The sequence below is a fragment of the Callorhinus ursinus genome, unplaced genomic scaffold (genome assembly GCF_003265705.2).
Source record: "Callorhinus ursinus isolate GAN/ISIS: 27379988/994484 unplaced genomic scaffold, GSC_fseal_2.0 scaffold1, whole genome shotgun sequence".
Lineage (NCBI taxonomy): Eukaryota > Metazoa > Chordata > Mammalia > Carnivora > Otariidae > Callorhinus > Callorhinus ursinus.
In genome coordinates, this window is record NW_027397063.1 from 120115700 (window position 1) to 120141509 (window position 25810).

The window sequence follows — 25810 nt, forward strand, 5'->3', positions numbered from 1 at the left end:
GAATGTCCTTTCCCTACACTGTCCCTGAGCACTCTTATTCTCCCCTCAGGGAGTAATTCAGACGTTAGCTCCCCTGTGAGTATCCCACCTGGGGAACTTTGTAAATATACCTTTGCTTTGGCACTTATCGTTTTGGTTCTTGACCTCCTCTGCCTTGCCTGCTGCACTGTGTTCTCCTCGAGGACTGAGCTTATTCTGTCTTGCTTGTTTGAATTAGAAGCAAAAGAGTAGAGCAACTGGAGATTTTGGAGTCAAACAGACCTAAGTTTTGAATTCCAGCTGGACTACTTACTAATTGGGCAAGTTACTTACTCTCTGAGTAGTCTCATGTACAATCACCTATGTAAAATAGTGACCATGTCTATCATTACTGTCAGGAGCAATCTTGATGGTATCTATTCTGAGCCCAGTGTTTGGCATGTAAAATGCCCCATTACAGAGCAGGTATTGTCATTATTATTTCATTACCCCCTGCATTTAGTGCAGTATGATTTAAATTCATTTGATCATTCAACCAGTATTTGCAGAGCACCTAACATGTGCCAAGCACTATATATTTCATAGTTGATATTCAATAAATATTTCTAACATATGTGTGTACAAAATAATGCAATTGGCAATGGATACGAGGCTTCTTACCAAGGATTCTTTTTCTCAGACTCAAAAGTACAACAGGGATTTTAATCTTTTTGTCACATCTCAAAATGGTCCCAAACCAAAGTCTGTTTATTCTATGAATTGCCAGCCTTTAGGACTTTGGGCTTAAAGGTTTATATTCATTTTCTATTGCTGCCATAACAAATTACCACAAACTTAGTGGCATAAAATGACACAGATCTATCAGCTTATAGTTTTAGAGGTCAGAAGCCCAACACAGGTTTTACTGAGCTAACTTGCAGATGTTGGCAGGGCTGCATCCATCTGTGGGTGAGAGCACCCACTCCTTGCCTTTTCTATATTAAAGAGACCACTCACGTTGCTTGACTTGTGGACTCCTCTCTCCGTCTTCCAAGCCAGCAGAGGCCAGCTGTATCCTTTCCACATTACATCTGCCTTACATTTTTTTATTCTTGCAGCCAGGAAGGTTCCCCGAATTGAAATTGAGAGACTCATGCAATTACATTTAGGGCCCACTTAGATAATCCAGGATAATTTCTACATCTTGAGGCCCTTAACCCTAATCACATCTACAAAGTCCTGTTTGCCATGTAACAGAACACATTTACAGGTTCCAGGGATTCAGATGTGGATAACTTTGGAGAGCATTACTCTGTCTCCTATAAAGAATTTCACTTAAAAAGCCTGGAAGGAGCCTCAGCCGGATGAACCCTGCTCCTCTACCAGCTCACAGATGAAGAAACAGAGAAGGAAGTGCCTTACTCAGTGTCACACTGCTAGTTCAGTTTAGAGCTGAGGTTGGAACCCAAGTCTCTTGACTTTGAGTTCAGAACTCTTTCTGCTACTCGAAGTTGGTCTGCTCACCAGCAGCTACACACATGACCTTGAGCTTGTTAGACATGCAGACTTTCAGGCCCCACCTCAGACCTACAAAACCAGTCTCTGCATTTTATCAAGATCCTCAGGTAATTTTTAAGTATCTTCAGGTTTGAAAGGCACTGATCTAGGACATCACAGAGCCTCCTGTTTCTTTCCTGACAAGAAAGTTGTACACAATCGATGGGTAAGTATCTCAAGAAGTTTGGCCTCATTGCTCCCTCCTGAGCCCAACTGATTTTGATCCAGGCTAATCAAATCTCTAAAGATGCAGATTTAACACGACCATCCCCAGTCCTTGTTTGTCTGGGGCAGCCCCTGAATGCCAGGTTCAGCGTTCCAACATCGTGCCATACAGCTTTCTCTTCTTGAGAAAGAGGCAGTACAACAGAGCAGTTGGCACTTGGACTCTGGACTCACCTTGCCTGGGCTCAACTCCGAAAACCACCACTTACTTAACAAACTTGAGGTCTGTGACCTTGGGTGAGTTGCTGGTTTTCTCTGGGCCTCAATTTCCACATCTGCAAATGAGAACACAGTACCTACATGATAAGTGAGGAGGGACTTAACATATGTAAAGCACTCAGAACAGTGCCTGCCACTCAGCAAGAGTGATGTGTTAGTTCTTTCTCATTCTTCTGGGACCCCTTCCAAGACTAATCAAAATCCCAAATGAACTCAGTCTCTAGGAATTTCTCAAGACTCTGTATCTTCTGGGCTCAGAGGAGACACCCTGACCATGGTTCCAGGTGATGAGAATATTCACTGGTTTAGAACCACACTCCAGCCATCAGAACTACACTGGCATCAGGAGAAAGACCAGGAAGAAGGACCTGGCTTTGGTTTAGAGTATTTGGTCCCCTCACATGCGATGTGTCGGGTCTGTCTGATGATGCCCACTGTCTATAGCTAACACTTATGTTCAGTCATCAAAGAGTTTTAAAGCAACGTAGATGGGCTTAATTACATTAAGTTTCAGAACCATTCTGAATAAAACAGAGGAGGGCAGGATGCTGAGAAATTTCAAACCCACATCACTACATGGGCACCCCCTCCTCTTTTTCCTCCCTCTCCTCCTCCTCCTTTGTCTTCTTCTTCTTCTTCTTCTTTTTTTTTTTTTTTTTTTTTTAGGTTTTCCAGTATGGTCATCTCTTGGATCCCTATAATAACTAGGCTGACTTAAGAATTTATAAATAAAAATTATGTTTTTAAAAGCATTATATCGAAGTTGAAAATTGTAACTTGGCTTTACTGGAGGACGCTGAAACAGAATTCATCATCTTACTGAATGAGCATCTGTGGATTTTGCAATATGGCCTTTTAAGTTTTCTGTTCAGCTAGCAATGGAATCTCAAAGTTCAAAGCTTCTTAAAGTTCATTTTATCTATTCCCCCATCCAATGCTCAGATCACCTTCATAACATCCCTCTTGATTTTAGAACTTGCTAAATTCTCACAGCTTTTAGAAAAATGGAAGAGAGCCAAGGATAATTCTTTTTTATTTTTTATTGTTATGTTAATCACCATACATTACATCATCAGTTTTTGATGTAGTGTTCCATGATTCATTGTTTGTGCATAACACCCAGTGCTCCATGCAGAACGTGCCCTCTTTAATACCCATCACCAGGCTAACCCATCCCCCCACCCCCTCCCCTCTAGAACCCTCAGTTTGTTTTTCAGAGTCCATCGTCTGTCATGGTTCGTCTCCCCCTCTGACTTACTCCCCTTCATTCTTCCCCTCCTGCTATCTTCTTCTTTTTCTTTTTTCTTAACATATGTTGCATTATTTGTTTCAGAGGTACAGATCTGTGATTCAACAGTCTTGCACAATTCACAGCACTCGCCATAGCACATACCCTCCCCAATGTCTATCACCCAGCCACCCCATCCCTCCCACCCCCCACCACTCCAGCAATACTCAGTTTGTTTCCTGAGATAGAGCCAAGGATAATTTAATGGAAAGTTTAAACTCACCTCAAAAAGATTTCTAATTTCAAATATAAGGCATGTTGTGAACTAAGAGACAGCATAAATGAATATAAAATGTAAGTTAACCATCGATGAATAATTAATTAGACTGCAATAGGCCAACCATACAGGATATATCACAAACATTATAAGAACTAACTAAAGAGGAGTGCCTCGGTGGCTCAGTTGGTTAAGCGGCTGCCTTCGGCTCAGGCCATGATCCCAGGGTCCTGGGATCGAGCCCCATGTCAGACTCCTTCCTCAGCGGGGACCCTGTTTCTCCCTCTCCCTCTGCCTGCTACTCTGCCTACCTGTGTTCCCTCTCTCTCTCTCTCTGTCAAATAAATAAATAAAATCTTAAAAAAAAAAGAACTAAAGAACCTAAAAGCAGAAACACGTAGAAAACATATTTCTAGTAAACCATTGGTTTGAAACCTACTCCTTCTGTGATGATTCTCCTTTGTTGGACATGGCTTTAGAAATTCAGAAGTGAATCTATTCTTAATGTTTTACTTAAAAAGGGGAACATTTGTTAAATCAGCTGTTTGAATTATAGAATTGTAGTACTAAAAAGAGATTATAGAGGTTATCTTTGTTCCAATGAGGAACTGAAGCCCCAGAGAGGTCAAATGGTGTCCGAGGTAGGGCAGGATCTGAAGGATGACATCAGAAAGTATAAGAATCTTGAGCATGGTGCTTGAGTGCCCTAAAGGAGTCCCGGCTGATTTCTTCAAGAACTGGGCCTGGTCATTGTCAATTAGCAGCATACTGCAGTGACAAAATCAAACATGATGCCATCTCCAGGTCCAGCTTGCAATCAGGTGACGTGTGCTACGTAACAGGAGACAAAGCATGTTTTCCTTAGATTCAGTTAAGCAGTGGTGCCTGCTAAGGGTTTCACTGACTCAAGATCTCTACTATGGTCCTGGGGAGATATGGCACCAGGGGCAGAGGCTAGACTAAATGGCTGCTTCCTCAGTACTCACAGACCACGGTGTATGATATGTTTACTTACTAACTTTCCCTTTTAGCCCTAGAAAGATTCTAATGCAATATCTGTCACAGAGAGCCAAAGAAACTAAATTGCTAAGGGCACAAGCTTTGTGCTCATACTCCTGAGATTTAAATCTTGGCTCTACCACATACTAGCTGAGTGACCTTATTTAAGTTATGTAACCTCTCTGCGATTTTTTCCTTGACTTTTTATGGAGATAATTATAGTATTAGCACATAAGGTTGTTATAAAGATTAAGTGGAAAATAAACTGAAAGAGTGAAAATAAATTCTGTTAGTAATCAGACTACAGTGTTTATAATGGAACATCAATAGAAGATTTCTAACAGACCATACCCAAGGCCACACCACTGCTACAAAGTGACTAACAGTTCCTTCTTCTGAGTGAGTTCTGCCTTCATACCAACATCATCTGGAGTCTCACTTTGTTCTTCCTGCCTCCAGAACAAAATTTTCGAGATGCCCAATGGCTGAACTGTCCTTGCTTCTTGATAGCATTCCAAAATGAGTCCCAGCTTCCCTGATGCCAACTTAAAATCATCTGGCATAAGTCCAAATCTTATAACAAGCCCCTCTCAACTCATAGAGACATCATCACGTGTATGCTTTCTCTTATCACAAGCTAACTAAACTTAACCTTGTATGAGTTCAGGTGTGCTCCCAGTGGTCTTTGATAGATTTCCACAACACTGAGTACATACCATATGCACAAGAAATGCTAGCTATTGGCAGTGATAGGAAAGTCGTCTTTCCTCCAGCTTTTTACATGTACCATGCCTCGAGGTATGCTTGTTCAATGAAGAGCCTTTCTTATGTAACTGGGAAGCCAGGTAGCCTGGCTAGAATTAAGAGACAAAATTTTTCCTCCAAGGCCCAAAATATTATTTGGAAGTGTCCCAGGTAACCGCAATAACAATTGGTTGAATGGAAAAGCAAATAAAGCAAAGATTTTGAGCCTACTGAATTCCAAGTAGTAACCAGGAATTGCTCATTGCCTGGAGATTTTAAGTCAGGCTAGCCAGATCACTAATAAAAAAAGACGGTTGAAATAGCTAAATTCTTAAGTTCTTGTTTCCAAATTTCTACAAACACCCATTTAACAAATAAGGAAATGGACTCTTGGAGAAGTAGAATGAGTGCCCAAGGCACATGCATGCTGATTAGGCTGGGTCTGGAACACAGGACAAGGCTTTATTTGTATAGAAGGTATATTAGCTACTTACTGCTGCATCACAAATCACCCTAAAACTTAGTCAAAATAAGAGTCATCATTTATTCTCTTTAGCAATTTCTTCTGGTCAGGAACCTGTGAGTTCCTTGGCTGGGCAGTTCAGGCTCAAGGTCTTTCATGAGATGCAGCCATCTGAAGGGTTGCCTGGAACTTGAGGATCCACTTCTAGGTGGCTCACTTCTGGCTGGAAAAGAGTCTCTCTACAGGGCTGTTCGAGTGTCTGTAGGACATGACTGCTGTCTTTCCCCATAGGGAGCAATCCAAGGGACCAAGACAGTAGTAGCAACATTCTGTATGATCCAGGCCTGCAAGCCACGCATCATCACCTTGGCCATATTCTACAGTTAATACACGCCGGCCCGGTTTCAGTGCCAGCTCTGTCCGTCTGCCAGATGTACTATTTTGAACCAGCACCAAAAGTCTGAGTCTCCGTTCCCTCATTTATAATATAAAAATAACAATTTCCTTTTGGGGCCGTTTTCAACATAAACCAGTATAACAATATCAAGGTTTGTTCAGTACAATGAGCTGCCCCATAATGCACATTAGTTAGAAGTGATTTCGCTTCCTTAAGGAGCCTGTCTCTAGTTCGCCTCATTCTTGCCAAGTTTTAACTCCAAACATCCCTTTTTTTCACCCCTGGAGAGACAAATCAGTCGTCAGTCCCTGCCCAGCCACCTGCTGATCCTAACCCGGATCCGAGATAGGACTATCCAGAGGCGGAACTCTAGTTCCAGGGATGACCGTGGTGCCCGGAATGCATTGGGAAAAGGACCGGAGGGGGTTCCGCGGCTCTTTTCCGATCACTGAGGGCCGCGGCAGACACCGGGCGGGACCTTCCCGGTACCCTGTGGCGGACTCGCGGCTGCAGCGTGGGGACGCCTTGAAAGCAGAGCAGCGGGGCGCAGGAAAGAAGAGCGGGGCAAGCCCTCCCCGGCCACTCTATGCCTGGTTGGAGGCTGCTGGCTCAGGCCGGCGCCCAGGTGCTGGGCTGCCGCGCGGGCGGCCTGGGTGCTGCCCGGGGCTCGGCAAACAGGTGGGTGGGCTAGAGACAGGGTGTGGGGTTGTGGTCCCTGCAAACCACAGACCTGGAACAGTGACATGGCCCAGTGCGGAGGGGTCTGCCCAGGGTGGAGGAGGAAGGGGCGCAGTACCAGAACGCAGGCACAGAGGGGTAAGGAGCGTTACTCCAGGGAAGTGCCCATTAAAGGAGTGAAGGGGTGATTTTTTGTTTTTAACGTTTATGAGCCAGCGACTGGTAGAGAGCATTACCAGCAGCAATAATATCTACCAATTAGTGGGCGTTTTCTATGTACTGAATGCTTTGTTAGGTATATTAGGCGCCTTAGCTCGTGTAGCCTCACGAGATATAATTGCTATTGTTACTCGTTTCACAGACACTGTCATTATTCCGTACTGTCATGATTGCAGTTTGCAGGTAAAACGAAAACTTGGGGAAATAACTTACCCAAGGTCACTCAGCTAATTAGTGTAAAATTGGGACTCTAACCTGGATGTACCTGACTACAAAAGGTGGATAGGCGACAGAAAGCCTTACTTCATTTCTGACCCTCCGTGCAAGAATTACATACCTCCTTTCCGACACAAGGTCTTCCTTGGTGTGTTCACGTGCTCAGAGATCATGTCTTTTATGGATCTTCTGAGCCTAGGCCTTGTCATTGCTGGGAAGAGGTGAGCTTATCAGAGATCAGCATCCCACATTCTGCCACCTCCACTGGATGTAAACGATTAAGTACACATACAAATGGGTCAGCTGCTCCTGTGTCTAGGTGGGACATCTCTGTTAGAAATTGGTTTATTCCAGAGGAGAAGATGAAGACCTTTTACAAAGTGTGAACCCCATTATTATCATAAGGAATGTCAGAAAGAAAACTTGCACAGATACCAAATCCTTTCCTAAGGCCCAGACTACACTTTCCAACTCATGTGACCTCTCTTCCCCACATTAAATGGGGGAACTCTTTATATTGTGATCTCTTTTATAATTTTTATTTTTACAGAACGGACATCTGGCTTTTGGTTAGAAGTCTCCATGGCAGGAGTGGTACTTGGTGGGATGAGCATCTTTCTGAGGAAAATGTCCCATTTGTTAAGCAGTTAGTCTCTGATGAAAATAAAGCCCAGTTAGCAAGTAAACTGTGTCCTTTGAAAGATGAGCCATGGCCGCTACATCCCTGGGAACCAGGTAGTTATTTTATATTTGATGGTTTCTCATTTCCTAGTTACTGTGTGGCTGGAACATTCAAAATCATAGTGACTGCTTGATGAATGTATCACCTCTTGAATTTACTTTTCGTGTCTTAAGTGTGTCTGTTTCATTGTGGTTTGGTTTGCAAGGTTATTTCTAGCATGCTGGTCTACTATTAGCAAATGTCTGATGGTAATCAAGACCTCCTCAAGAAGCTGTTTTTAGGTGAAAGGAAAATCATTCTGCATATGTTTTCTTATTTCCTTCAGATTAAAAAAAATTATATAAAATAAATCAGGGAAGAAAAGCTGGAGGAGTATGATCTAAACTACACTGTGTCACACAGATGTTTTCAGTTGGAATGTTCTAGCACTCCAGGTTTGCCAAGCATAACTCCAGAATCAGCTCCTTGTGCTTAGTAGAGTAGTAAACCCATGTGTAGCCAGACCAAAAATAAGGCCTGTCCTTATTTGAGGTTGAGAGTGGTCTTTGGTTGGGGTTTATTGTGACAGTTGAATTATATAGTGATCAGAAATTCTAGGGACACCTGGGTGGCTCAGTCAGTTGAGCATCTGCCTTCAGCTCAGGTCATGATCCCAGAGTCCTGGGATCGAGTCCCGAATCCAGCTCCTTGCTCACCGGGCAGCCTGCTTCTCCCTCTGCTTGCCACTCCCCTTGCCTGCCGCTCCCCCTGCTTATGCACTCTCACTCTCTCTCTGACAAATAAATAAAATCTTTAAAAAAAAAAAGTTCATAGTGGAGCAACTTTACTAACTTAGGCAAGAAATCTAAGTGGCATGGTGGAGGCTGACATATTTTAGCAACTTGACCACTTGTGTCATCCCTTAACGCCAGCTAAGTTCTTAGAATTTGAGTAGTTGTTTTCTAATTAATGACATTAGATATGACTTGATACTAGGAAAGCAAAGCATAAGGATGGATTTATCATGTCCTCTATTAATACCATTGTTTTAAACCAGAATATATCAGTTTACCTATTTTCTTTATTTTATAGTTACCATATATTTATTCATTATACAGAGATTTATTAAGTAACAGTGTGTTACCCAGCCATGGTTGAAGTCACTTACATCTCTGAGGAATAGTAGTGTTTTAATCTATGAATATATTAGCATGTTTCTTAACTGTCTGTCGCTCATATTGAAACCACAGTGTAGAAATACTGTTGCTTCATGTTGGCGAATGTTGAAAAAGTTTGTAATAACACTGATTTGTTTTTAATTACCAGGTTCCTCTAGAGTAGGCCTTATCGCACTGAAGCTGGGTATGATGCCTTTATGGACCAAAGATGGTCAGAAGCATGTGGTTACATTACTTCAGGTAAGAAAGAAGCAGAGGATGTAACAGATCAGTATGTGTGCAAGATCTATTTGTGCAAACCTGCATGGACGGTATTTGTATCCTGAAATACATGACTGTGATGAAGAATGGGCTAATGTCAAGCATAAATGCTATTAAAGAACTTTACTTCTGTTTCAGTGAATGTTTCACTCTTGCCTGAGTGGTGGCCTTCTTGATACTGGCATAAGGATAACTACAACCATGAATAAAAAAAAAAGATTGTAACCTAGCTTCTCACAGCTGTACGAGTTGAATTTGTAATTGGAAAAAAATCTTAGTCCCATCTTATTTTCATTCTTTCAACTCAAAAATAAAATTTTGATCTCTTTGCTAACTTAGAATGTAACATTCTTGTCTGGGGAAGCAGCATTTTGTTGTCTGAGATAAGACAAACTAGTGGTTAAGAATGTGATCCCTGAGAACAGAATATCTGACTTTAGATCTTGTTTCTGCCACTTCCTAGCTATGTTCCTTGGAACATTCTGCCTCTGCAAAAGATATAATTGTATTTGGTAAAAGATATAGTTATTAGCTACCTCAAAGGTTTTTGTGAGGGTTGCACAAGGTAATAAACGTCAAACACTTATATAACAGTGTTAAATGTCCAATATACATTGACTGCTGTTGTCTTTATGATTATTATTAGAGAAAGATTACTGAGAGAGTTAGGAGACCATCATTCCCCAGATCAGTTTGGACACCTGAGTTCATCTTTGGGGCCTAGTCTTAGACAAGTGATTAGACAGATGTTGGTGATTGAAATGAGAGTTCATGCACATAGACCCAGGGGGCCTACAAGCCTTAGGATATTTTTATTAACTCCGAATGATCAAAGAGAAGATTACAGTTTCTAAAACTCTAATGAATTTAGGGAGCTTTCAGGAATGACTGGTGGAATTGTGCATTGGTACAACCACTTCAGAAAACAATTTAGCATAATTATGTGGTAAAGTTGAGATAGGTGAATCTTGTGGTCTTAGCAGTTCCACTCCCGAGTATTAATAGAAAACTTGGACTTTATTACTTTACAACAATGTTTATAGCAGTATTGTTCTTAATACTCCAAAACTGGAAATAACCCAAATGTCCAGTAGCCGAACGGATAAATAAGTCGTGGTATTCATGTAATGGAATGCTGGATAGCAATGAAAATGAACAGAAGAGAGTTACACACAGCAATATGGATGAAACTTAGAAATATAAACAAGTGAAAGAAGCAAAACATGGAAAAGTACATACAATCTGATTCTGTTTATACAAAGTCTAAAGCAGGCAACAATAAACTACATGCTTTCAAAGGTAGCAACTGTAAGGAAAAGTAAGTAAATGATTACCATGTGTCAAGAATAGTACTTATTTCTAGGCCAGTGCTTCTCAAACTTTAGCAAGCCTTAATCACCTAGAAGGTTTATAAAACAAGGAGATTCTGATTCATTTGGTCTGGGCTGGGGCATGAGGATCAGCATTTTCACCAAGTTCCCAGGTGATGTTGATGCTGCTTGTTTGAAGACCACACTTTGAGAACCACTGCTCTAGGGGTTAAAAAAAGGTGGGGAGGGAAATTACTAGAAAGAGACAGGCTTTGTGGATTCTACTTCTTGACCCCGGTTGGTGGTGAATGCTTATTTTCTTCATAAATACTCATTCTGTTGTATATTTATGTTTTAGGCACTTTTCTGTGTGTGTTGTCTGTATGCTCTGTCTGTGCTTGACATTTTTTTTTTAAAGTTTACTTCTATATTTTAAGATTGTGGTTGGTGTTAGAGGAATGATGAGATAACTAGGGAATTCCTAATTGTCCTATGGCTTCAGTGTGACTGGTATGATATATTAAAGTGTATCTTAGCACATACTTAGTTTTTTTTATATTTGTTTCCTTAGGTACAAGACTGTCATGTTCTAAAATATACTCCAAAGGAAAACCATAATGGAAAAATGGCAGCCCTAACTGTAGGAGGAAAAACTGTATCACGTTTCCGTGTAAGGATGTGTTTTCATTCTTTAGAAGAGTACATTTCATTAGTTTCAGATCTGAGTTCTTTAGGTTTTGAGGCTATTCCATAGTCACAAATTTGTGTTTATCCATGAGGTAAATTATGGATTTGAGGGAAGGCAGTCTAGTGAAGCCATTGAGCCCAGGATTCTGAGAGAATTTGAGTTTGTTCCAGTACCTCTCCTCAGTATTTGGAACAAGTAACTTTACCCTCTAAGCTGAAGTATTTGCCCACTGTACAATGGGGATAAAAATACTACTTACCTAAGAGGTTTGTTACCAGGATTAATAGGATTTTTCATATGTGCCTAGCATGTCACAGACACTTAGTAGATGGTAGCTATTTTGTCATTTATGTTTAATTTATCATTTTTTTCTAAGTTGTCTCAATACCTGACACCAACAGCATGTGGGGATTAATTTGTATATATTAGAAAGAACTTTTCTTTGTGTGTGCAATTTTTTTAATCTGAAATCATCACTGTAAATATGAGAATACAGTACAGTATATCATACAATCAGTAAGTTGTTTTTATTTTCACTGTTGTACACTGTGTATAGCGACAAGGAAAGGGAAGTTTTGGAGGAAAGACGTGTGTGAGGTGTTTACAGAAAATTCAGGTGGAGTTGTCCTATAAATAGTGGGATATACCGATCAGTGAGTTCAAGGTGGTTAAAATCACTGGAGTCCTATAGTTTGATAGGACTAGAAGCCATTTAGGCCAGTCTCCTAAGTGTTAGAGAAGTTAGCTACTTTGCATATTATGGTAGTCTATATATATTTTAGTCTGCTATTAATTCTTGACAGTTTATTGCCTAATAATTTTAGGGTTTAAATAGTTTCACAATAATGAAAAGCACAGTGAGGTATTAATGAAAACTTTAAAAAAATGTCAGATTTTTTCAAATGTTTGAATTTTTTAAAGGTGTAAATACATGCTAGTCTTCATGTGAATAATTCTTTGATTTGATAGGTGCCTGTTTTCTCATTGATTGTACTTCTGTGCTTTTGTTTTGTTTAGCACAATCATCTTTATTTTCATTACCAATTTTGTAAATTCATGACTTTATTGCCTTGATATTTGTAAATCAAACATGATGTTGGGATAATCCATTCTTGCACCAACAGATCTGTAAACATTACTTCCCAGAACTATGAGAAAGTGGAAAAACAAGTGGATGTGGGGTCAGAAGAGCTGAGTTCTAATTCTGACTTCTCCCATTAGCTCCCTTCACTCCACTTTTTTTAAATATCCATTTTCTTACACATAAAAACAGGGAATTCGACTTGATGGTTGCTAAATCCTCTTTTAGTTCTAAAAGTCTCCATTGGTTCTCCAATATCTTAGTTCTCAAGAAAAAAACAAAAGTTCCCCCACAAAATGTATTTGGCCGCTCAATTTATTCTATTTTACTTAGGAAAATGTCCTACAGAGTTTATTAATACTAATAATTAAAATATTTCAGAAATGGGGAGCCTGAGTGTTTCAATTGCTAAGCGTCTGCCTTTGGCTCAGGTCATGATCCCAGGGTTCTGAGATGAAGCCCCAAGTCTGGCTTCCTGCTTAGTGGGAGCCCCTCTCTCTGCTTGTGCACTCTCTCTCTCTCTCTCTCTCTCTCTCTCTCAAATAAATCTTTAAAAAAATTTCAGAAATAATAGTACTTTCATACTTGAGACTGTGGTCTACATATTTTAAGCTTTATTCTCTTTAGTGAATATACCGCACAGCAAGACGATTTGGATGCCTTATTATGTTGTGGTGGATTTCCACCCACTTACTTACACACACTTTTTTATTTACTTCTCTGGTATGGAAAGCACTACAAGGGTCTTTCCTGTTCTTTAAGATATACATTTTCTAGGGGTGCCTGTGTGGCGCAGTTGGTTAAGCAACTGACTCTTCGTTTTGGCTCAGGTCCTGATCCCAGGGTTGTGGGATTGAGCCCCCCGTCAGGCTCTGCCCTCAGCGCGGAGTCTGCTTAAGATTCTCTCTGCCCCTCTCCCCTGTGCATGCGCGTGCGTGCACTCTCTCTTTCTAAAATAAATAAATAAATCTTTAAGAAAAAAAGAAGATAAGTTTTCTAGATCCAGAGGACGTGTATTACAATATTAAGAAAAAACTTTGTCTTTGAATGACCTTTCTTCAGAATTAGATGTGAAAATGAAGTTTTAGAGTTCTTCATAAGTAAAGAATTTTGGTTCAGAAAGGAAAAAGATTTTCAAAACTAAAAATATGCAAACTTCCTCTTGGATATTGTAACCCTCACAGAAACTGCAAGTAGATTGGTTATAGAAAGTTTTAAAAACAAATAGACCTGGGCGCCTGGGTGGCTCAGTCATTAAGTGTCTGCCTTCGGCTCAGGTCATGATCCCAGGGTCCTGGGATCGAGCCCCGCATCGGGCTCCCCGCTCAGCGGGAAGACTGCTTCTCGCTCTCCCTCCCCCCCTGCTCATGTTCCCTCTCTCGCTGTGTTTCTCTCTGTCAAATAAATAAATAAAATCTTAAAAAAAGAAAAAAACAACAAATAGACCTATGCACATAAAATATCAAATAGTTAAGTATTCTAAAATGAATTGACTGAATCAGTTTTATTTATAATAGGGCTAAAACTGTTTTGTTTTGTTTACCCTGTAAAGAATTTAGGCCTTCCAGAAATTAGACTGTTTTGCTTTTGCTATTTTTGTAACTTATTATAAATAAAAACATAGGAAGTTAAGTGGCCTTAAAAGTTGATTAAATCAATTCATCTTAGGAGCGAGAAGCATTTTCATTGTGAGAAGGATAATTGCAGAGAACTTAGAAGAGGGAGAAAATAAATGCAGCCTCATAGATGGGATTATCCAAGTGTGACACTGCTGTCAGTCTTTTAAATTGCCTTTTGAAATCATTTATTTGGAAGTTAAAAAAAAAAAAAACTTCACTTACACTGCTGCTGCTTTCAACTCAACTTGAGCGTTTGGATTTTCTTATGATTGATACCTAATTAGTTTTATGATATTTTGATTTTTAAAAGAAAAAATTAAAGTATTCAATTATATAGTGAAATTGGAATATAATCAAGAGTATGTATTACCTTTTATGTCTCAGTCTAGTTACTTAGATCAAGATGTTTATCTTAGCTATGTTGTGTTTCTGAAAAAGTAAAAGTTTTTTCTTAGAAGCTTCCTCACATACTTAGAAACAGATATTAATAAAAGAATATGCTTCTAAAATCATGTAGAATATGTGAATGTCAAAAATAAATTTTAAAGTCTGTTCTAAAATGTAATAAATTTAAATCTGATACATCAGGGAAATAATTGCAAGGAGGCACATTTTTAAATGAGAACTTATGTGTTTGCTTTTAATGTGAAGGAAGTGTGCATGGTTGAAGATGAAAATAGGGGCCTAGGGACACCTGGGTGGCTCAGTCGGTTAAGCATCTACTTTTGGCTCAAGTCATTGATCCCAGGACCTGCGTCAGGCTCCTTGCTCAGCGGGGAGTCTGCTTCCCCCTCTTCCGCTGCCCTCCAGCCTAGTCGTGCTCTCTCTCTCTCTCTTCTCTAACAAGTAAATAAAGTCTTTGAAAAAAAGAAAAGAAAAGTAGGGGCCTTGATAAGGGTGGTGTTGAATATCAGTGTTAGATTTCAGCATGTGGGAGGCAAAACTATAGGGAATGACTAGGATGAACTTACGTTATCACTCTTGGAGGAATGGAGGAAAGGATAGCTTCTTGAGGGAACACCGTAAGGTACAAAGCAACCTTTTGTGGGCATCCAGAGCAGAGCTTCTCAGCATCTGTTGCATGGGTCCACTGGAGGGCCCCAAGGACATTCCCAGCCCACATACTTGTGGGCTGATCCAGAAATTAACATTCGATGCTTACAGGCCAGTGCCACCCAATTTCATGTTGACCAAAGGCAGTCTTCTCAGTAAGTTACAAAGTGGCACTAACAGTTTACATTTTAAACTGAAATCATCAAGTAACTGAAGATTGCTACATAGTCATATAATCTATAATTAAGACTGGCTGTGCAGATACTCCATTGGATTGGGGGCAGTGATGCTTGGTTATCAGTACATCATCAGCATTGTCTTAAGTTGGTTAGGGTCTTTCAATTGCTGCTGTTCTTGCTTTTTTTACTACAAATTACTCTTGGTTTGGTTTCATAGTAGTTTAGTTTCTTGAAGATTTGTTCTTCCTCAGAATAAGATCTTTATTTTAGGCCTACAATTTTTTAATAACTAGACTTGAAGATAACATTGCAAACACAGTAATGTTATGTGCCAAGAACTGATGCAGCAGCAAGAGTGGAAAGGTGTAGTGACTTGGAGAGGCAAACCAGGACTTCACACCCAGATGGATGTCTGTCCTCCATCTTTTGTGTCTTCACCATTCATTTAGCTCACTTCTGCAGTGTATGACTTGCCACTGTGCTTAGCTCTAAAGTTGTAGACACAGGTGAATAAAACAGTTCGCCATCCAGGTGCTCCAGCAGGCAGGCAAACATTCGTGTAAGTTGATAAGTGTAAAGTAATGTGGACAATAATTGAAATATAGGCAAGGTCTAGAGAAAGCATAGACCAAGGAGTAGTCTGCTCTGGCAAGGCTGCTCAGGCAGGAATCTGGACAGGAAGTATTACTGGAGCTGAGACTAGACATAAACAGATTTTTAATGAGCTTTGGAGGTACAGGGGTGGGGAAGAATTACAGGCCAAGAGACCGACATAGGCAGACATAGGTAAGCATACATAGAGTACTGTGGTTCCTTGGGGACCTGCAGGTGCTTCTTTTGTGATGAGAGGGGAAGTTGAAGGGGAAGAGCATCAGGAAGATAGATACACCTGTGTTGGTTATAGTTCCATGAAAGAAGCACCCTTCACATCAGGAAATATAAAGTGGTACAACTTTTTTGTCAAGTCTTCTAGCAGTCTGTATCAAGAGTCTTAAGAACTAAGAAAAGAAAAAAGAGGACATTATTTTAAGGAAATGAGATATTCATAAAGTTTTCTATTTGAAGATATTTTTATTCAAGGATATTTACAGTACAGAAAAAAGGGCATGAGTGGAGGGAAAAGCAGGCAGCGGGACCTACCAGGAGCTGGGGATGTAGCAGCAACCAAAGTTTCTGTTCTCAAGAAGCTTACATCTTGGTGGGCTTGGGGATGAAACAGGGAGGCCGTGGCTTAGAAGATAAACAATAAAAAATGTGTATCACAACAAATAGAAGTGCTTTGTAGACTAATAAAGTAAGCTGAGGGAACTGCAAGTGACAAAGTGGTGCTATTGTAGATAGAATAATCAGGAAAGATAAGTTAATATTTAGATGGAGGCCTGAATAAAGTGTGGGAGCAAGCCCTGCAGAAATCTGAAAAGCATTCCAGGCAGGGGGAATAGTATGTGCAAAGGACCTGAGGTTATTGTTTATTTTTATTTTTATTTTTAAAAATCTTTTATTTGTTTATTTGACAGAGACAGACACAGCAAGAGAGGGAATACAGCAGGGGGAGTGGGAGAGGGAGAAGCAGGCTTCCTGCTGAGCAGGGAGCCCGATGCGGGGCTCGATCCCAGGACCCTAAGATCATGACCTGAGCCGAAGGCAGGTGCTTAACGACTGAGCCACCCCGCACCCCCTGAGGTTATTGTTTAATGTGTTCTTGGAATGTGAGGAATGCCTTGTACCTGAAGCAGGGTGAGCCAGGAGGAGAGTAGTAGATGAGGTCAGATTGTATAGAACCTTGGAAACCATGTTAAGGATTTAGGATTGATTCTGCATGAGACATAGGTAAGGTAATGCTTATAAAGCTAATAAAACTCAGATTTAGCTTGAGTTTTAAAAGGATCATGCCAGCCGTGACTGGAGAATAGACCATAGGGTCAGGAGTGTGGAAGTTTGGAGACCAATTAGGAGGCTATTAATATAATCCAGGCAAAAGATGGTGGTTTGAGGTGCAGGGGAGAAGTAATTGATGTGGGCTTTATTTTTAAATAGAGTCTGCAGGAACTGCTGGTGTGTGGGACATGGGATGTGACAGAGAAAAAAGTCAAAGGTAACCACAAGATTTTGGGTCCAAGTAACAGAAGTATGGAGTTGCCATTTATTGAGGTTTGGGAAACCAGAGGAAAGCAGGTGTCTGGGAGGAAGTTGAGTTCAATTTTAGACATATCAAACTTGAGTTGCTGTATGACATGAAAGTGAGATACTGAGTTAGCGGTTGGACGAAAGAATTTGTAGTTCAGAGTAGAATTTGCAATGGAGGTTAGAAATGTGGGATATGAAGGAACTGAGAGAGAGTGCAAGTCTCAAGGAGAGAGTGGTCACCTGTGCCAAGCATTGCTGGTAGAGCCAGTGAGATAAGTATTGACCAGGGTATTTGACCACATAGAGATGGTTGGTGACCTTGATAAGCACTTTGCATTGAGTATTTAGGGGCTGCAAGCACCTGATTAAAGTGGGTTTGAGAGAATGGGAAGATAGAAAGTAGATTCAGCAGAAGTTTTTCAAGGAGCATTGTCATAAGGGGGAATGGAAAGGAGACCATGTGGTCAAGGGAAAGTTTTGTTTTAATATGAGTTATCGTGACATCTTTGCATACTGATAGGATAATTCCAGTAGAAAGGGGGAAATTGGTGATTCAGAAGGCAGTGGAGACAATTTCAGGAGTAAAGCCATTGAATAGGTGGGAGAAGGGTGGGATGAGTACATAGTGAGGGATTTGGCTTCTAATAAGAGCATGGACAGCCTACCTGTCATTGTGATTTCCAGCCCCAGTTCACATCAGAATCATAGGGAGTGCTTAAAAAACACACTGACACCTGGATGACACCTTCGAGCAGTGAAGCTGCAGTCTCCACACAGAAGGCCCTTGGCATTGGCGTTTTCTAAAAGTGCCCCATGTGTATCTTGTGCAATCTGGCGGGGGGTGGGGGATGGCAGTAGGTAAGTGCTTGTGCAGGAAGTTTGATTGGGTGATAAGACCTTGGGGAAATGCTCCTGTTCTTCTGGTTTTTTAGTGAAATCTGAGGCAACATGGTCAGCTCAAAGAGGGGAGAAGGAGGGAACAGTGCTGGAAATTTTAAAAGAGGTTGTGAAAAGGGGCTTTGGAGAGTGTGAGAGGGATTTAAGTAGGGAAATGAAGGTTGGCCAGACCACGTTTGGGACTCACTTTGAAGTTTGTGATCATACATTTGAATGTGACCCGGTATATTTTCTTCCAGCTGCTTGGAAGCAGGTGCAGAGTAGACAGAGTTGAATTTCCCAGGATTGGGGTTCTTGATATTTAGTCTCCAGTTAGAATTCAAGTATGAGCACAATTCTGTTTCTTTTCCTAAAGAATAAAGGTCTTCCACCATGTAATGTATATGAGCTCCACCATGCACCTGGTTGGATCCTGGGTGAAATGGATTATAGATAAAAATCTCACATCCCTTAAATAAGAATATGGTGCTCTTTATTCATTAGGGGAACAGAGTGCTCTTAATGATTTGTTCTCTGGGTTGTTAAGGACTTGGTTTAGATCTCTGTGCATTGAACTCCACCTTTAGTATAATGGGTTACTTATGTATGCTGCTTTTCCTCTAGAAATCTACATCTGTATTGGAATTTTACCAAGAACTTGGATTGCCGCCAAAACAGAAAGTTAAAATCTTTCATGTAACAGATAATGCTGTGATTAAGCCAGGTAATCTGAGGCTGGGGAGAGGAGGGAGACAAAAATACCCAAATATGTGATTTGTTTAATGTTAGGCCTTTCAATAAAGCTGAATCCACAATACAAAGTCCTAAACATTTATTTTTAAATACAAAGCGGTATCTGATTTTTAATCACTAGGGACAAACAAGCCTTTTTCTTTTTTGACTGGAAACAACTGTAGAGAACTCTTTGTTTTCATTAAAGAGGGAGGAGCACTTTTGTTTTTAATGTACAGAGAGTTTCACATTTGGAAAAGCCACTCCAGATAAATACACTAACTTTTATTTTTTTATTTTTTAAAATACACTAACCTTTAAAAATGTGAAGTTCCCTCTATGTAGGCTGTCATTTTAATGAGTGAAGAATAGCTAGACTCTCACTGAGATAGAATTTTCATGAAACAGGAAAGTGATTGACCATAGCATCTCGATGTAAAGGTTCTAACTTAAAAATTCTGAAGTATTTTACCTACTCCCTGAAATGTCAAAAATTTAGATTTGGCAGCATGGTTTTATTGGTTTATGTAGTTAACAGCATTTTGACGTCTTTGAACTTAAGAAAAGCTTCCTGATCTCTTGAACTTGAATTCTAACAAGTAGATAGTAGAAGGATTTTTTAAGATTTGGTATTAATATCTGAACTAAATTTCATTAAGTAAGTAAGCCTTATTAATTGGAGTGACAGAGGATCAGCCTTGATATAAGCTAGAATTAAGAGTATTTATTGGAGTCTAAGTTTTGTAGTTTGAAGCTAAAGTGAATGGAATTAAGGTAACAAGTGTAAAAATTAAGTCCCTGTTCGCTTTGTTGTAGCTCATACTATGTGGAATTGTTTTTGTGGGTGAAAAGTGGTCAAGTATCAGCAGTTCAAGTCATTCAACCTCCTGGAAATTCAGTCAGTTTTAATCTCCCCAGTTTTTCTTAATTCAGGGTTTTTCTTTGCTCATAAAAATCTAGGTTAGGTCCTACTCTCTGAGAGCCCATAGTACCTTACTCCCTGTTTTAAATAAGCCATAATTAGCATTCAGTTGATTATGGCTTTTTTTTTTTTGAGAAAAAAGTCTTATTTGATGATGTTAATGTTGATTCTTCACTTAGATAATAAATTCTTGAGGTCAGGAGCTTTGTCTTACCTTTTATATTTCTAACTGTACATATGGTAAGTGCCCTATAAATACTTGCGGATTGTCAAATTAAATAGTTCTCATAGTGTTAATTCCAAATTGATACAAACAAAATGTTGTGAAGGGCTTTCACTTACAAAATTCCTCTAAATAACCTTTTTCCAGTGCCTTTTAAGTAAGATTCTATTTACATACAACTTGTTTTGGAAATGTTAGTATATGAAACTAGGGGTATCAATAATGACAATTTTTCGGAATTCAAAATTATCCGGTCATGTGCTGGAACAACAGGAATTTATTGGCACAGTGACCAATCTACCAACAATCTGATATATGTGGATATCACAGTATAATCACTGCCCAGTATACAATGGACCTGGGTTCAAAACAGTTAAAAGTTCCTATTTTTGGATAACTTATCTCTAATGGTTAAAAAAGATTTGATCCAGCTGCAGCGTTTTTTGAGTCATCCTTTTGTTTTTATTTTGTTATATGAAATAGGAAAGGTATCTTAAGTCTTAAGTCAGTATATTATTATTCACTAAAACAACAAAGAATCATCATTGTGTATTTACCAGCAAGAACACTGTGTTTGTCTTATGAATTGCCCATTTCAGCCAGTACCACGTTGGCCTCTGTGAAAGCACAAGCCCATCAGCTACCCATGGTCTGTTAGCCTGACTCCAGCACCATTTGCCTTGTCCTGGGACATATTGTTCTTCAGCCCATGTACAGTCAATTAAGGCATGTTTGATGAACAGTTTTATTATTTTATTGTTGATGTTTCTAATAATTATAATTGTGAAAAGAATCTTCTACTTTTTTTGAAATCTGACAGGCTTCCTAGATGTAGTTTATGTTTAGTGAAGTTGGGCTGACAAATTTCTCATCGATTGTTTTCTTTTCATAAAGGCACCCCTCTTTATGCTGCTCATTTTCGCCCAGGACAGTATGTGGATGTCACAGCAAAAACGTAGGTCCACATTAACAGGTTCTTTTCCTTTTTTTTTCCTCATATATTAAAACGTAATGGAGCGAGTGAAAGTATAGTCTTTCAAGGCAGTGAATAAAGATAACCATTATTCTCATTTGTAATTCTATAATGTTACTGACTATACTAGATTTTAAATAGCACTGAATTAGTTGTATGTGAACATCAAGTTACAGGTTTGAAACTGAGATGTATGCTTCTTGAAATGGGACTACAAGAAAGGTCACATTACTTAGGTTCTTTGTGGGTTGGGCCCACTTCTATTTTAAGACCAAAGGCTATATATCATTTGATGGTGATATATAAATGAACAATGCTATGGAGTTCTTTTGAGATTGTGTCATCTAGTAAATGCTGGTTCTTTCCAACTCTAGGAAACATACTGTTTGTGATGGTTGTTTTGCTTAAGGTTCCCCTAGGGTAACTGTAAAACATTCTGTTAACTGTGTTAAGAGCCTATCCGAAGCAGGAAGAAGTAGTGTTACACCTTAAGCCTCTGGTAGCATGGCATTGTCTCTCAGTACTAGACAAGTGAGACGGTGAGACTTCATAAAAACAAGATATTTTTTATCCTGAAACAAGGGTTTAATTTGGGAGAAATCAACACTTAATTGTCACACAAACAGAAATGCTGACTTTGAGTCATATTCAGACTGGGAGGAGAAGCAGTTTTTCAAAATTTGGTTAAGGTTACTTCACTAGAGAATGAAGTAACTGAGCCCTTACCTTTGTTTATATAGAAATTGCTCAGTATATGTTAGTAGAATCTGCATGACTAGGCTAAACTAAACTCCAAATATCAGCTGTTGGCTATTCCTGTTTCTTGTTCTGTCAACACAGATGATGATTTACTTCTCTGTGCCTTGATTTCCTCCTTTTTTGTCATTCAACAAGGTCTGCAGCCTATGTAATTCTGACAGCGGTCCACATGGGCTCTGGGATTGTCTTACAACCACAGTGACTGAGCCAAAGAGCTTTTATCCAAGGAAACCGGAGCCAGCATTAGTTTCCTTAATGGAGTCGGTTAGATACACTTTATTTCCACCCCATTATTGCCTACTTTCAAATATGAGCCATTGCAAACAGCCCTTACCTTTGATTAGCTGTTTAGAAGTGGAGTCAGATAGATTGACAATACAGTGGGTCCTCTTTTTAGAAAAAAGAGATTATGGACTTCTTTTTTTTTTTCCTGCATCCTGATTGTTGCAGATTCATTCCTACTGACTGGGGCCTCTAAAATCACTTGGTAACTTTTCTTGTTCTACCTTCCCTTGTCAAGAACTCAGAATATTAGAGCTGGAAAGCTTTGGTTTGGTTAGTTGGGGAGATGTGTGTGTTGTGAATCAGATAATTTTACTTTTTAATTTCTGAATTAATTATTACATATAATAAAGTACCTCAGTAATTCTGTTAATTTGCATAGAGGTAATAGTGTGTGAATTCTGTTACATAGTTTACAGAATATATGAGATATTCTGAGAAGTCCTACAAAGTCAGAGAACTTTGTTAGCAAATGCTTTGTGGTGGGATTCGTGACTAGCTTGGATTAGAGCCAAGCTTTTCAGATGCCTGTGTTCAGCAAATGCTTTCATTCATACGCTACTATTGGGTTTCTGGCTTCTTAAAAGTTATTTTTAAAAACTTCATCCTTCTTCTTGTGAGTATAAAGTGAAAAGGAAAGTATTTTAGTTTGTTTTAAGATCATGTACCTAGAAAACAAGACTGTAAAGCCTGGTGCCAGCCTAGGGCCTAGGTAGCTGATAAGAGCTGGGAGAATAGCCCTGGGATTTAAAGTAGTTGCCATACAACTCTGGAGAAGGGAGGACCTTCATTTGAGAAGATCCTCACTATTGTGTGGGCTGCAATAGAGTGTTCTGTTGACTAATACATGAGAATTTGCATTTCTCTAACAAGTGCCCAGGTGATGTGGATGCTGCTAGTCCATGGCCCACACTTTGAGAACTACTAGCCTGGAGAATAGTCAAGGGCTCACCAGTGGAACCGCTTTTCCTTCCTACTCCTTTACCCAGCTTAGAATCCTAATCCCTTCCTTTCCTTAAACCTGTGCTCAAATTGTAACATTGAAACATCTGTTTTAAAGCAAGCAAATTTAATCAATCCAGTTTCAAATAACTGTCAATAAAAGTAGGCCTAGTTAGTACTCACATTTTAGTTAGCATAAAACTGAAAATTGGTCTCTTTAGTCATCAGTTGGCTTCGTCATCTTTCCATTAGAAAAGAAAAATCTCAAATTAGTCTCTAATTGAAACTCTTCATTTTTCTCATACTGTAATAATTATATTTGTTACATCTACACTTATTTTGAGTATTTCAAGTTTTTTTACCTTATACCTTCAATTTTAATTGCTCAACTAAACATATTTTAGAAATAACTAAGAAAATTTAAAACAAAATACCATGTAATTTAAAAAAATAAAGTGTTACTAGAATCTACTTTGAGAATGAAATTATCTGCATTTTTTTAAGGTGACCAGTGACCAACAGTAGCAGCTTCTTCTTGAAGACTTCCCTAAAATTTTTAAATGTTTCTCTGTTAATAATTGCATTGGGAAATCTGCTTGCATTGAAAGATAACAATTTACCTGTGCCAAATTTGTGTATTATTCTCTATACAACTAAGTATTTACCAGTGTTACTTTGGAGTGTGAGGTAAATACATATTTACCAGAGTTCATTTTAATTTTTACTTTTATAACAAAAATAATTTTTTATCCAGAGGGTTTGAGAATCTAAATTCAATTTAGATTAATGGGAAAGATTTTTACATCTAATATTTAAAACCATTCTAGCAGAATAACTTTTTAGTTGCATTATTCTGTTAACAGCTAATAAAGCCCTGTCTTTGAAATATGACAGTTTTGTGTAAATCATTCTAAATAAATTTTAAGACTAGCATGTATCATGTGTCCCTCACACCCTGCCCTAGCACCCTTTTAAAGTTTCTATTCTTGTTCTGTAATGGCAATTACATTCCAGCGTAACTTCTAATAGATGATGGTTTAGGGTCTAGCGTTCTCCCTTCCTCTCATTCTCAGTTTTGAGGAGGAAACAGCTATGGATAATATATAAAGAGTGTGTGAGATAGGGTGTGACTGTTGAGTCTATCCTCAACATAGCCCATTGTTTTCTGGTGAATCTGAATGGTGCTTTTATTATATGTTGTAGGTTTTTTTAAAAAAGGAAAGAAATCAAAAGAATGAAAGAATGAACAAAAAGAAAACTGTAAAAATGCACTCTGCATTATTAGGGGGAAACAGTTAGGTCTTTGTCTGAAAGGACTTGAAGGATACCGGTGGTGGTGATATCTCCCTAACAGTGGGTGTGGTGCACTTTCCTGGCAGGTCTTTTATTAAGCTTTGAAGTCATGACAGTGGCATACCTGAAGTAAGGGTTTTTTTTTTTCTGGTTGTCTGGAATTTATTTATTTATTCCCTTGTTTAAATTCTGAAGCCCACATTGAAGTCAGAAAAAGTTCATTCAGCTACTTTAAAAGAGTCTTTTCTTTCTGGGTAAAGGATAATCTAACAACCTTGTCTCCAAGTCTGGGCTAATTAGGACACCCCATATATTTTCAGACATAATCTTATTACTTTAAAGTTGTCAGTGCTCTTTCAATTCTTACTGCCCTTTGGTCTCAAAATAGAAAAATAGGCACTTAACTTGATAATGTTATCCCTGGTAGTAGAAATGAAAGGAGTGGGGGAGATTAGATGACTGGTAGAGCACCTTTGCACATTTACTGAGATTTGTTTAATTTGGGTTCTTTCATTAAAATATCACATTATGTACAGAAATATGGTTGCCCATCAAAGTCTTAAGGTGATTAAAATGCCAGGTGGATTCTTAAAAGAGCAAAGACTCTTTGAGCTCTATGCCCAGTCCCTCCCTCTGTCAGAAACCTTCCCCACTAGCCCATTGTTCTTCTGTTTAGCGGATGTTTGCTCGAACACTAGGAGGGGAAAACAAGGCATGTGCTGCCTTCAGGATACAGTTGCTGTTTAGCCCTGTACATTTCCAGTTTTATGTCATTTTTAATAAGTTACTTTATTTACTATTCAAAGCAGTACATTTTTAAGCCCAGTAATGAAATAGTTTTCAAAACTAGTGATTAAGTGTAGAAGGAAATCATCTCTATAAAAACTAATCCTTTTTAAATCAGTCAAAAGTGAATGTCTGTTTCAAGATAAAGGAGAGTTTGGAGGGTGGTGTTTTAGGGTTATATTTTGTTCTTTGCTTTAAAAATTTGTGTAGTAATCATTTATAATAGCCTCACTTTTAACTATGAAATAGCATTTTTTTTTAATCTCAAAACCAGCAAAATTAAGGCCTGAGAGGCAGTATAGGGAATGGCTAAAAGCATGGGCTTTGCTTCTCAGTAGCTGTGTGACCTAGATAGCTTTCTCAACCTCTCTGTTGCCTCATCTTTAACATGAGAATAATTGTAGGACCTGCCTCATAGCCATGTTGTAAAGACTGAATGAGATAACGCACAGATAGCTATTAGCTCAAGGCCTGGCACATATTAAATGCTCAGGAGTATTGGCTACTATCACTATTGTTGGTATTACTGCTTATTAATTTGTTTCAGATTTTAGAAGGAAAATCTTTTTTTCAATAGGAAATATCTTTTAAAATGAACAAAAAACATGAAGTCATTAGGAATTCTATTGTGGGATTTTCTAATATATCTAGTTATTGCCTCCTTAAGACTGACTTGTAAAGCAAA

The 25810-nt window shown here is 39.0% G+C and overlaps 1 protein-coding gene across 1 annotated transcript in view; it reads left to right on the forward strand.

The window, feature by feature from the left end:
* Positions 1-6513: 6513 nt before the first annotated feature.
* Positions 6514-25810, forward strand: part of MRPL3 (mitochondrial ribosomal protein L3) — a 37940-nt gene continuing 18643 nt past the window's right edge. The window contains exons 1-6 of the mRNA XM_025882261.2: positions 6514-6745; positions 7731-7915; positions 9168-9259; positions 11162-11260; positions 18838-18937; positions 20985-21045. Of these exons, the coding sequence (XP_025738046.1) occupies positions 6654-6745; positions 7731-7915; positions 9168-9259; positions 11162-11260; positions 18838-18937; positions 20985-21045 (629 nt within the window). The 5' untranslated portion in view covers positions 6514-6653. The remainder of the gene's footprint in view (positions 6746-7730; positions 7916-9167; positions 9260-11161; positions 11261-18837; positions 18938-20984; positions 21046-25810) is intronic.